Here is a 13896-nt window from a genome sequence, read left to right as displayed (position 1 = left end):
AAACTCAGATATCTGTGTTTTCATTTCTGACATTATGTATTCTTTAGTCTCTAGACGTTGGATTTGGATCATTTTTACATCTCCCTCCCATGTTTTTAATTCCACCTTTTACTCTATCTTCTGGAACTGATGAAATACAGTTATAATAACTCACTTTGAGGTCAGTTTCTGTTGATTTATTTTTCTCTGCAATATGGGCTTCTTTTCATGCCTGGTAATTTTTGACTGGATGCCAGACATTGTGAATTTCACCACATAGGATGATGGGTACTCTGTGAGCCTATAAATAGCCTTGAGCTTTGTTTTAGGACTCAATCAAGTTAGGACATTGTTTGATCTTTTTCAAGCTTGCTTCTAAACTTTTAGAGTGCCCCAAGAGCCACCTTATTCTGATTTTGTCTCACCATTGAAGTGATGTCTTTTGGAATACTCTACCCCATGCCATGTGAACGACAAGATTTTCCTTTCTGATTGTTGGAAACACAAGTCCTACATGAAGCCTGGGGACTGTTTCCACTAATCCTTTCAGGGGGTTCTTTCTCCAGCTTTGGGTGGTGTCTTTCCATGCATGAGCTCTGCTGAAAATCCAAGAAACCCTCTTCAGATCTCTGGACTTCTTGCTATGTGCAGCCCTCTCTGTGAACTCTGGCCCCCTTGGCCTACCCAGACACCCAGAAGCTCAATCATCTCAAGTCAGGAAGACCACCTCATAGAAGTTTCCACTGAACTTGCAAAGTGTCTTTGCAGCTCAGTGTGAAGAATGTTTGCTGGTATAATTTCCAGGTAATCACTAACTCATCATTTGCTCTCATGGTACCAACTTTTACTAGAGAATTTCAAAACACTGAAATTAAAGGTCATCTCCTATAAAGTTTTCTTTTTGTTCCTTTACTTTTAAATTCGTAAGAAGAATGTTCTTTTCAATTTTTTTTGTCCCTTTTAGAATTTGCTCATCATAATAAAGGATATGGTTTCTTTAAAAACAGCTTAGATTCAGTGAGTGACAAGTTTAGCCCTTGCTCCAGAGACCCAGCTTTCTATGCCCAGATTAGTCACTGAGCAAAATCACCTTGATCAGACCATAGAGAGAAAGTGGAAAAAAAACTTGACCCTTAATACACTTGTGTCCCTCAAGTGTTGGCCAAGGATATGGAGACGTTGGAACTCTGTTCACTGTTGGGATTGTAAAATGGTGCAACCTCTAAGGAAGACAGTCTGGAGCTTCCTCAAAAAAAAAAAAAAAAATTGAAACTGGAATTACACGTTGATCCATATATTTCACTCCTGGATATATAGCCACAATAATTGGAAGCAAGATCTTGAAGAGATATTGTCATGTGCATGTACTTAGCAGCACTATTCACAATAGCCAACAGTTTAGAGCAACCCAAATGTCCATCAACAGATGAATGGATAAACAAAGTTTGGCAGATACATACAATGGAATAATTCAGCTTTAAAAAGGAAGGAAATTTTGTCACATGCTACAGCCAGGATGAAACTTGAGGACACTATGCTAAATTATCACAAAAAGACACAGTCACAAAAAGACAAATACTATATGATTCCACTTACTTAAACTACCTATAATAATCAAATTCATAGAAATAAAAAGTAAAATGGTGATTACCAGGGGCTGGGTTGTGGTGGGGCAAGGGAGTTGTCTGACCAGAAAAGACTTCCATATTCACAAGATGGAAAAGTTCTGAGATCTATTCCACAACAATATACTAAACACTACTGAACTGTACACTTGAAAATGGTGAAGATGGTAAATTTTATATTATGCATTGTTTACCACAATAAGAAAATTTACTTTAAAAAGATACAGACTTGGGTTCCTGCCTGACCCTGACCTTTTGGGCTTTGTAAATTTCTTTTTAAAGATTTTATTTACTTGACAGACAGAGATCACAAGTAGGCAGAGAGACAGAGGGGGAATCAGGCTCCCTGCTGAACAGAGAGCCCAATGTGGGGGCTCAATCCTGGAACCCTGGGATCATGACCTGAGCTAAAGGCACAGGCTTTAACCCCCTGAGCCAACCAGGCACCCCTTGGGCTTTGTAAATTTGGCAAGTCACTTAACCTCTCAACTTCAGTCTCCTTCCCTTACTTAGATGTTATAGTTACTATAAATTTAAATGTGATAATGTCTGTGAATGTTTTTCATGAACTAGATGGTGCTACAATAATGGAAACCATTTTTATCAGAGAGGTAAGGATCGAGAATCACCTCTGGAAAATAGCTTGTCACTAAGCATTGCATCCCAAGTAGGTATATGGTTACCCAGAAACTGAAGTGGGGCACCTGTGAGAAGGGAGAGCAGAACTGACCATCACACATACACCAAAAGGCAACCTGAAAGAGAGGGAACTCACTGTGGTTTGCTGAGAACCCTGCAAGATACACGGTCATGATGAGCAGGGTGACAGCAATAACATTGCTCTTTCCAAGCACAAGTTTTAGGAAGCCTAGTAGTGGAAGAGGCTACAAGTTCTGCAGGTAACAGCTGAGGTTGCAAACTGAAGTACTGTGTCATGTGTATTTAGCATAGGAAGGACTCTTGACCAGAGACCAACCTCAGTGAACAGAGCCAGGCATACATAAAACCATAAATTTTCCTTTCCATTTGAATTTACCTTTATGAATGTCAATTGACTGACTAGTTCTTATTTTAAAATTTTACAATTCTCAATAGAAGCTTGGAACACTTCAGTTTTAGTTTTTGGGGGTTTTTTTTGTTTTGTTTTGTTTTTTTATTGGAAGGAACAAAGGTTCACTCAAGCAAATTCACAAAATAGGGTGTACATTATTATGAAAACATAACGGAACAATCAAGGAGGCCTGGCACCCTAAGAACGGCACTCATGACAGGTGCATTTGGATTCAGAGCCATCATTCTTCCATCTTCAGTCTGCGGTTGCCCATAAGTGTGACTTAGCTACATTCTATTTTCTGCTTCTTTCTACCCTACCATTCTTTCTATGTTTTTTAGTTCAGATTTTAAAGTTCATTTTTTTCAAGCCAGGCCACAGAGTCATGAGACCAGGGATCTGATGAGTACTCTTAGTTTAGCTTTGAGCTGGTGGTGGGGTAGGGAAATGGAGTCAAGGTCAAGTAGCAAAATACATGCCAGTTTCAAAAGCAGTAACTGTGGGCAGCTCAGTTTTCCTTAGAAAGGATTATGGCATATTAGGCCATGATTAACTTTGGGATCTTAGAGAGGATCTAGGATTCTTTCCCTCCTGGATTCTGAGCAAATTGAGAAATATATCAAGAGTTAGAAGACAAGAGGTTAAACATTACCATTAATTCTGATAAAGGCAAAATTGAAAGATATAGCTTCATAATTAGACCACAGGAGGTCTGCTAGCTGAATCCCAGAATTATGTAGACATACTCATTCAGTCACAGGGATTACAAGGGCAAGCAGAACCCCACATAGAGTGTGGCTTTCTAGATAAGACTTTTGATACACAAAAGCAGAGTATCCTGTTTCCCTTAGCCACCCCATCCCCAAGGAAAAAAAGAGAAGAGCTAAGCCAGACATGCCAGTTTCTTCTTCCCAAATTTACCAGTCATATTAGTCATTCCACCTCCCCTGGGGCAGAGTGGGTAAAGAAGTAGAGACCAGGAGTGCTACAGTAAGCCAGCTCCCTTCACATAGAAGGAAACACCAAGAAGAGAGAAGAGCTATCCCCACGCCCCCCCCCAGCCCCACCACCGCCTTAATAATTGGCATCTCTATCACAATGAGAACAGTGATCAGTTTGAACAAAAGGATAAATACAAATGCAAATGATCACTTTCTAGACTTAATAAACACAGTGATAGCTTAAAAGCCTTAATGAGTTAAGAAAGCATCAGTGCGAAAATAGAGGGGTTATTGTAGTGGTTATTGGTAGGCATTGCCTGATGGATGAAAACCTATAAATATATGTTATGTTCTACCTACAGTGCTATAGACAGCACACAAGTATACCAAAACTCAAATCCTGTTATCAGCACCATCGATAGAACTCTGGAATGGGCCAAATATTAAAGTTTAGGCCAGTTTTACTCAGAGATACACAAGTATCAAATTAAAACCCAAAGGAACAGTTCCAGGCAGATTTTGAAAAGCAGAGGTTACTCTCTACCAATTTGAATACATCGTCTTTTAGTTTCAGTTCGTTAAAGTAAATAATGCTCAGACCAGCAACTGTAACAAGACTGATTACGTATTTGGAATTTACTGGCATTACTGCAAGTATCAGATAATTGATATCCAATTCCTGTTTTCCTAAAATAAAGTCGGAACAACATGGGACTTCAACATGTGGGATTTGGACCTAGACTTCCTATGTTCAAATCTCCCCTCTAAGTCACGGATCATGTGATGGTGGCCATGTTACTTCATCTCTATGAGTCTCAGGTTTCCCATCTGTAAAATGGGGTTATTAATAGAATCTGCCTCTTAGGATCGTTGTAAAGAGTGAGTGAATTAGTACATGTAATGCACTTAGCACCATGCCCCACATCTAGTTTTACTCAATAATTGTTAGTACTTAGGATTACGTAGTGAAGAAAGCAGTGCTTTGTGTAGTAACATTGTGCTAGGAAAATGAGCAATGCTTTCTTGGGCTTCCCATGTGAACCAATATGCTCAGAAAGCACTGCTTGATTTACTTTAGCAAATGGAGAAAGTACTACCGAGTGGGAAGCTCATTTGTGCCATTGGTTCCATGACTTTGAACATCTTGAGTATAACACCTTGGAGATCAAAAGATGATGTTTTCCCATTCAAGTCTGCCTTGCTTATCTCTACTTCTCAGTCTATGTTACAATTTCATTCCATGCCTGTTTTCTACTTTTTCTTGTTTTATTCATTAACTAAATACAAGATAAATTTAAAATATTTCCTAAAATTCTATATTTCTTCTTAATTAAAATGTAGGCAGTAAGTGAAGCAGAGTGTTATGAACTGATGCATAATGTTCTTCTAGATGCTAAGATGACTGAAAGAAGCAGCCAGCATGACAATAGGTCTAGTGTAATCTCATTTATGAGAGAGAAAAAGAGGGAAAGGGGAGAGAGCAAGGCAAGACAAGGAACCAATTAATGTCTAAATATACACAAGAGGGTAGAAGTTTCTAGAAGGATCGCCCTGAAATCATGATGAGGAAGAATGAGAATTAGATTGGGGAGGAGGAAGGGAAAACATCAGGTAAAGAGTCAGGAAACTAAGGGGCACTTTTCATTTTTACCTTATGTTGTTTGAATTTTCTAATGACAGGAAATATGCATTTATCACTTGTAGAGTTTTAGAAATGTAGTGGGGAAAACGAAATGAAAGAAAGGTTTTATCTCACAATTGACTTGGATTTTCCTTATTTATTTTTTTTCTTTCCGTTCAGCCGCCCAATAAAGTAGGTTTCTTCCCCTAGTTCTAGGTTTTGTTGTTCTTGTTTTGACTGAAAGAAAGAAAAAGAAAGAAAGAAAGAGGGAGAGAAAGGAAAGAAGAAGGGAGGAAAAGGAAGGAAGGAAGGAGGGAGGAAAGAAAAGGAAGGAAGGAAGCAAGCAAGCAAGGAGAAAGGGAAAGGAAAGGAAGGAAAAGAAAAGAAAAACAAAAACCTAGAAGACTAAGCTTGGTCCCAGGGCGGCCTTCTCGTGCGGGGCGCGGCCTCCGTGCGGTTCTTTACGTCCCGGGATGTTCCCGCAGGCGTCCCTGAAAGCCTCCATCCTCGCCCGCGACTGTGCCACCGCCGCTGCCATCGTGTTCTTAAGCGACCGCTTCCTGTACGGGCTCGACGTCTCGGGCGAACTCCTGCAGGTCGCCAAGGGGCTCCACAAGCTGCGGCCGGCAACGCCAATTGCCCCGCAGGTGGTCATTCGCCAGGCCCGACTCTCGGTCAACTCAGGTAGGCTCCCCTCCTGCAGCCCCCCCAGCCCGGCGCCCCAGGGGCGCCAGGGCCGGCCGGCCGGGGGCTCGCCTTCCCTCCGGGGCTCCTTGACTTCGGCGGGAGGCCGGCGGGCACCGGGCGGGCGGGCCGGCTCTGCAAGCCGCGGGCTCTCCCCGCCCCCGGCCCTCCGAGGTGCCCTTCCACCCGCCTCCTGCCGGCACAAAGGCCCTGGCATAAAGGGTTTCAGAGCCAAAAGCGGTAGAGAAAATTGTGAAAGGGTGTGGAAAATACTAATTGGAGCTTTTGTCTTCTAACAAATCTGTCCTGCTGCTTTCAAACAGGGGTATCTGAATTGCTATACTTCTGACCAAGAGCCTTTAAAAAGCAGATTAAAATTCGACTATTTTCTCTTAGTCCTCCTGTCTCCAGCCACTTGACTATGCTGACAATAGAGCTGACAAACCCACCGAAGTAATCCGAGGGTTTTTTCCATCACTGGGGACACCGGTACAGTACCTGATTAGGCCCTAAAGTATCTTTTTTTTTTCCTTCTGTCACTTTGAATGAAATGAAAAATGAGGCTGACATTCTAACTTAGGAAGTACTGTAGAGGGGGGTTGGAGGGAGAAAGGGCCTGCTATGTATTACAGTGAAGTTTACTTCTATAGAATTTTTGAATTATTTAAATTACTGATAACCATGAGGTTGAGAAATGTGTAGCCTGCCATCCTCATTTCTAAGAGTGAAAGAATACAGGACAAAAGTAGAAGGCAAATCTGCCCTTCCCAGAAACAGGACTGGCTCATTTTTAAAAATTGATTTTATAAGTCTGGTCTTCAAGGGGTTAAAATATCTTTACTCCATTTCCTTTGAAAAGGAACTGTACTGACTACACTAAATGGGACAATTGTTGGATGCAGAGAGGGACAGAGATAAAAGGGCATGAGGGAAATGGGCTTGTGAAGGTTTACTTTTCAAAAGCCCAACTTCATTCACTTTCAAGTTCTTGCAGCTGTGCATAAATTGTGTCCGTGTTTATTACTTTTCTAGAGTAACTGCAGGGACAGAGTTGAACTTGGGAAAACTTTCTTCCTTCCGATATCCCTGATTTTGGACATTTTACAGTGTTTGGATTTTGTACTGTTTGGGGTATGAGGGAAACCTAACAACTCATCTTCTTTTGGATGGCGTCAGATGGTCATGTTGTGTGTGCAGGGTGCTCTGTAGGGAGAACAGAATGATGGAGGCCAGGCATGCACAGGCAGAGTTCTAGCATTGGTTCTCTTCAGTTAGAACTTGGAATAGAGTCGATGTGGCCTATTTTATGATATATGGATTTGCTATAGTGTGACATGGAAATTGAGGTCAAGCGGTAAGTGGGTGTGTTGATAGCTTTGCTTTGCACAGCCAAACTGATCTTTTCACTTGTTTGTTGTGTTGTTTCTCTCATGCTTGTAACTGTGATAACAAGTAAGCCTAGATATCCTCATGAGCTGTATGCTCCTCTGCTACTACGTAGCCTATGTCTTAAGATAAAATCCAAAATCTTAGTCCCCAGTGGTTGGGCTGTCTTTTCCTCAAAGATACTACCAAAAGAGCCACAAGAAAATGAACACAGCCTCAGAGTTAAGTGATTTTTGTGAACTTCTCCCCCAAACAACTCTTTCATTTTTCTAATTTACTTTAGAGAGGGGGGGCGCCTGGGTGGCTCAGTGGGTTAAAGCCTCTGCCTTCAGCTCGGGTCATGATCCCAGCGTCCTGGGATCGAGCCCCACATCGGGCTCTCTGCTCAGCAGGGAGCCTGCTTCCTCCTCTCTCTCTGCCTGCCTCTCTGCCTACTTGTGATCTCTGTCTGTCAAATAAATAAAATCTTCAAAAAAAAAAAAAAGAGAGAGAGAGAGAGAGAGTGCAACAGTGGGAGTTAAGGGGAGAGAAAGACTCAAGCAGACTCCACGCTGAGCTCGGAGCTTAATGCAGGGCTCGATCTCACAACCCTGAGATCACGACCTGAGCTGAAATCAAATCAGATGCTCAACTGACTGTGCTACTCACCCCCTCCCAAAAAACTCTTGGGCTTCCCCATACAGTAAGAGAGAGACGAGAGCTTAGAACAGCGGTGGTGTCCTGATAAAGAAAGTAACAGGAGAAGAGGTCTCCATTCTCAGCATTTGGGACTCCTGGGATAGAGAAATGAGAGGACGATGTATTATAAGAAATAAGGAAGAGGAATGAAGGTAATATGAGGGGACAGCACAGTCACACTGTTACCCCTTTGACTCAGCCCTTCCTGGTATCTACCCAAAACACACGCCTAAGGTCGGGGCATTCAACATGGATTTCATACACAACAGAGGACATCCTGGGCCTGCCCAGCAAAGAGAATAATCCTTTTAAGCCATAATTAGAAATAAAGGTTCAAATTTTTAGTTCTTTCACATGGAGAATTAAGCAAGCATTATAATCTATTAAACAGATATTGTGAATTTTTTCTTAAGTGCTGGAAATGTAGAAAGTGTTCTAAGTTAAAACAGTAGTGTGCTGCTCATGACGCTGTGGGCAGAAGCATTTATACTTGGATATGGTCCAAAGGGAAGGGATTGTCATTTTAAACCCCATGTAGGGGCAAGAGACAGGTCCACCGGACTACATGAGGAGTGACAAAGCAGGAATTCTTAAAGGTTTGCATAGCTATGAGAGGTGAATGACCAGGTCCACCAGCTCACCCAGAGAAGTGGCAAGGAAGCTTGCTCTCTATCCAAGCTCTGGGGTAGAGGCCAAAAAAAAACTCCCCAAATAAACAAAAAACCCCAAGACTATGTCAGATGTGTGTGAAGAGTCTGAATTTACTCTATCCACAAGGGAGGGAATCCCTCCAAATAATTAACAAAAAACTAGTTCAGCACTGACATTTTTGGGGCCCAGCAGAATATCAAGTACGGAACTATGTTCCAGAGAAACATCCACACTCCAAGGGCATAGGAATCCCACAGGAGAATAATCCTTGCTGAAGATGCCCTTGGTTAAACCGTATAAGCAACAAAAGGAAATGAAACATGTGAGAGAATAACAGTATGTACAACAAATAGGAAAAATGGCCCTCCAAAACAAAACATAAAAATAGAACAGCCAGAAAGACTCATACAGCTTAAAAAACAGTATGTTTGAAGAATGGAATGTAATAGGAAAAGAAAATGAATTCACCCTTTGAAAAAGAACTAAAGAGACTTTTCAGAAATTTAAAGATACCGGCAACTCAGTCATTGAAGTGGCTGCCTCTTGGTTTCCGCTCAGGTGATGATCTCAGGGTCATGAGATTGAAGCCCTTGTCGGGCTCCACGCTCAGTGCCGAGTCTGCTTGAGATTCTTTCTCTCCCTCTGCCCCTCCCCTCAATCACACGTGCATACTCTCTAAAATAAATAAATAAATCTTTAAAAAAAAAAGGCATTTTAAAAAACAGCAATTGAAATTAAAAAGCAGTGTGGTTGTCAGAAAGTTTAGCAATTAATAGGGAATTGCTTAAAAGCAAGCACAGCTTCTCGGTTCCTCTTTTGTACCTGCAGGCCACAAGAATGTAACCACATGAGGAAGGCTAGAGAGAGCCAAACATCCAGCGGCTCTCCTAGTTGATGGCTAAGCTTCTCGAATTTCAAGTGCCAATACAGATGCCAGCTGCCAAACAAACTCCTTAAGCTGAGGTGAATACAATAAAATAGATCATTAGTAAAATGAAATAAAAACAAAAATACATACAACTGTTAAGTCCAAAGCATTTATTATTAGATTGAAGAGTCATAAAATTACTTTGGCAAAAGATATAAAAATTACTAAAAGCTCACTCTCCATTTTTCACTTAATCTCATCTCAGACCAGTGATGAAAAGTCACAAATAGCTAGCTCGGTCAGATGGCTCTTAATCTGGGGAGTGTGAGTTCAAGCCCCACATTGGGTATAGAGAATATTTAAATAAATAAAACCTAAAAAAAAAAAAGTCGCATTATAGCAGTGCTTCCCAAACTTCATCAACCCCTGGAAGATCTTGTTAAAAATGCAGACCCAGTGCACCTGGGTGGCTCAGTAGTTGTACGTAGGACCTGAGCCATCATGATCTCAGGGTCCCAGGATGGAACCCTACATCGGGCTTCACACTCCTCAGGGAGTCTGCTTGAGGATTCTCTCTCTCTCTCTCTCTCCCTCTGCCCTGCCCCCCGCCACCTCATGCACATGTGCACTCTCTCTCTCAGTTTCTCTAAAATAAATAAATCTTTTTTTAATAATGTGCAGATCCTAATTCAGTAGGTATGTGGCAGAGCCTCAGATTCGACATTTCTAACCAGCTCCCAGACAACACTGATGCTGCTGTTTTCCAGATCTTGCTCGACTAGCAAAGGACTCTCCAGGGCAGTCTGGGTGGCTCTGTCAGTTAAGCATCTAACTCTTGATTTCAGCTCAGGTCATGATTTCAGAGGTGCGGAATCGAGCCCCAAGCGGAGCCCCTCCACTCAGGGCAGAGTCTGCTTGTCCTTCTCTCTCTGCCCCACCCCCCACTCATGTTCTTTCTCTCTCAAATGAATAAATAAATAAAATCTTGAAAGAAAAAAAGAAAGAAAGAAAGAGAGAGAAAGAAAAAAGAAAAGAAAAGGAAAGAGAAAGAAAGAAAAAAGAGGAGGCATCTGGGTGGCTCAGTTGATTAAGTGTCTACTTTCAGCTTAATTCATCATTCTGGGGTCCTGGGATCAAGTCCCATGCCTGCTTCTCCCTCTCCCTCTGCCCCACCCCCCCACTTGTGCTCTCTCATGTGTGGGCTCACTCTCTCTCTCTCAAGTAAATAAATAAAATCTTTAAAAATAAATAAATAATTTTTTTAAAGGGGCTATTCAAAAATTCTAAATATGTGCCCACCTGTTACAGATGAGTGGTAACAGCCTTCCAATAAAGATAATTCTGGGCCAGTTTCTTGGGTATTCTAACCCCCTAACTGACCATCCTGAAATGCATTCCTGCAGCAGATCTAACAGAAGGAGAGAGAGTGATGGCGTTGGAAATTATATTTAAGGAAAATACTGAGAATGAAGCATATAAAGATAGGTGGATGAAAATATGAAAGAGGAATCTTAAAACTTGGAGAATAGAATGAAAAAAGCACGTAAGTGTAATAGGACTTCTGAGAGGACTGACTGAAATTGGAGAAAAACATGTCTTTGCATTGAAGAGGTGGACCCAATCTTGAGCAAACTTTTTTTTAAAAAATCACCTAGACATAGTGTGGTGAAACTACAGAAAATCAAACAATGAGAAAATCTTAAAGGAAACAGAGAGAAAAGACAGATTATGTATATGGGAACTATATTTAAACTCACATAAATCATTTTATCAGGAACAACAGAGTCCAGAAAGCAGTGGAATCTACCCAAAAAAAAAAAATTTTTTTTTGAGAGGAAATGCTTTCAACCTAGAATTTTATACTCAGCAAAGTCATCATTCAAAAGTAAGGATGAAATAGACATTTCAGACAAAGACTAAAAATATTTATTATTCTCAAGACATTTTTCTCCCAGTTTCTCTCTTTCTCTCTCTCTCTCTCTCTCTCTCTCTCACACACACACACATTAACGAATGTATTTTGTTAAAGAAAAAGTTGAATCCATAAGGATGGAAGAGGAGATTCAAAAAGCAATGATAAATTAAAGAATTGGTAAATGCAAATGCAAACTAATTAAGATAAAAATAAAAGGAAATTTTATAGTAGTATCACTTAACATAATTTATCAGAAGCAAAAAATCTTATAATATTATCAAATTGACCAACGTTGTATTAAGTTAATGATAATACAGTACAGGCAAAGAAGGCTTATTCCAGATATATAAGGAAGGTTGGTTATTTAAAAGTTGATTCATTCAAGGGTACTTGGCTAGCTCAGTTGGTAGAGCAAACAAGTGACTCTCGATCTCGCAGTCATGCATTCAAGCCCCTTTGTGGGTAGAGCTTACTAAATAATAATAACAATAACAACAACAATAATAATAATGTAATAACTGATTCATTCAGCTCACCTCTTGGACTGAATAAACAAGAAAACTATGTGTTCACTGAAATTGATGTAAGAAGTGTTTTACAAAATTTTCATCTTGTTCAGGTTGAAAATATAAACTAGAGTTAGAGATGTTCTTGGTAGGTTCTACTCAGGAGAGAGAAACAACACAGTAATTTGAACAAGGAGAGTTTAATATAAAGAGTAATTAGCTATGTCAGGAGATTGATGAGTGATTACTATTAAGTGGTAAAGAGAACTCTGAAGAATACAGGATAAGCAGTTATAAGGAGCAGCCGCTATCCCTTGTACTGAGATAGAGAATAAGGAAAAGTTCCCAACCCCACAGCCAGGCACACTGGGACTATGATCCAGACCTTGTTGGAGAAGACACAGCCATGGCTCACAGGACGGCAGAGAAGTCAAGGAGGTTCCATGCCAGCAGAACTCCCCGGAAATCCACCTTCTTGGGTGCTGGGGGAAGCCGCCCACAGAGAGGCACTCTGGAACTCACCACACGGCTGCCTTCAAGGAATGCCAGGAGGGAACTTTCAAGGGGAGGTCCTTCCCTGGCCCCACTCCACTGTGAAGTCACCTGAGAGGATGCTGCAGGCAGCTGCTGGCTGATGGGCACTGTTGACCTCTGCAGACTGAGGAGCCAAGCGCTGGGGAAGCCACCTGTGTTGGAGGACACAGGCACAGGAGAAGCCAGGAACGCGGTGCAGGGCAGGCACTGGAGAAGCGACACGCACTGCGGGAGCCCGGCAAGAACTGCACACTAAAATCAGGAAGAGAAGCAGCCTCCCCTTGTGGTATCTCTCCACACCCTCTAATGAAAAAGCTGACAAAGGAGAACTATTTACAAGGTCCATTCCCATTATTGCAAAGCAGGCAATGAAGGGTGAATTTGGAGCTGAACGGCCATCAGCTGGTAGCTGCACAAGAGGAGACTTCTTAACCTAGTAAAAGGAAGCAATCGAAAACCTTGGCAAAACTACTGATGAAAAACTAGAAATGTTCCTTTTAAAATCAAGTAAAGAAAAATATAATCTTGTTATCACTTCTATTTGATACTGACCAAGAAGTCCTCCCGACGCAATGCAAAAAGGAAAAGAGATAAGAGCTACAAAGATTAGAAATGAGTAAAACAGTTATCAGGATTTTTAGAAAGTACGATTGCCGACATAGAAAACTTCAAGAAATACACAGATTATTAGAATTAAGACATTCAGCAAGTTTGGTGATAATGATTCAATATATTTTAAAAATACTCACCCTTAGCTATCAGCAAAACCTAATTAGAGGGGCACCTGGGTGACTTAGTTCGTTAAGCAACCGAGTCTTGATTTCCGCTCAGGTTGTAATCTCAGGGTCCTGGAATCAAGCCCCAGGTGAGGGCTCCCCACTCAGTGGGGAGTCGGCTAAAGATTATCCCTCTTCTTCTCTGCCTTCCCCTGCTCATGTGCACTCTCTCCCTCTCTCTCTCAAGTAAATAAATAAATCTTTTTAAAAACCCTAATTAGAAAATATAACTTTTAAGAAGAAAGATACCTGGTTGCCTGGTGGCTCAGTCATTAAGCGTCTGCCTTCAGCTCAGGTCATGATCCCAGGGTTCTGGGATCAAGCCCTGCATCTGGCTCCCTGCTCGGCAGGAAGCCTGCTGCTCCCTCTCTCACTCCCCGGGCTTGCGTTCCCTCTCTAGCTGTGTCTCTCCCTGCCAAGTAAATTAAAAAGAAGGAGGAGGAGACGAAGAATTTTTTTTTTAATTCATTTACACAAGTATTTTATGTTATTGCTCTCTTTCTAAACACATCGGTATGAATAAGTTTTAATCAGACAATAAGTCATGATTTCAGAATGTGCTTTTTCTTTCCTTCCCTCATTTCTTTCTTTCTCCTCTTTCTCTCCTTCGTTTGTTCTTTCTTTTCTTTCTTTCCTTTCTTTCAAAGTCATTCACAAAAAGAAGACATAACATTTTACAAG

At 41.3% G+C, this 13896-nt stretch overlaps 1 protein-coding gene across 1 annotated transcript in view; it reads left to right on the top strand.

Annotated features, from left to right (window-relative positions):
• The window catches only part of LOC111154331 (alpha kinase 1), a 116993-nt gene that overhangs the window by 82488 nt on the left and 20609 nt on the right, over window positions 1-13896 (top strand). The window contains exon 5 of the mRNA XM_022513873.1: window positions 5703-5901. Within this exon, the coding sequence (XP_022369581.1) occupies window positions 5703-5901 (199 nt within the window). The remainder of the gene's footprint in view (window positions 1-5702; window positions 5902-13896) is intronic.

The sequence above is a fragment of the Enhydra lutris genome, unplaced genomic scaffold, assembly GCF_002288905.1.
Source record: "Enhydra lutris kenyoni isolate GAN:26980312 unplaced genomic scaffold, ASM228890v2 scaffoldscaffold3, whole genome shotgun sequence".
Classification (NCBI taxonomy): domain Eukaryota; kingdom Metazoa; phylum Chordata; class Mammalia; order Carnivora; family Mustelidae; genus Enhydra; species Enhydra lutris.
This window is presented reverse-complemented; position numbering and strand designations above follow the sequence as displayed.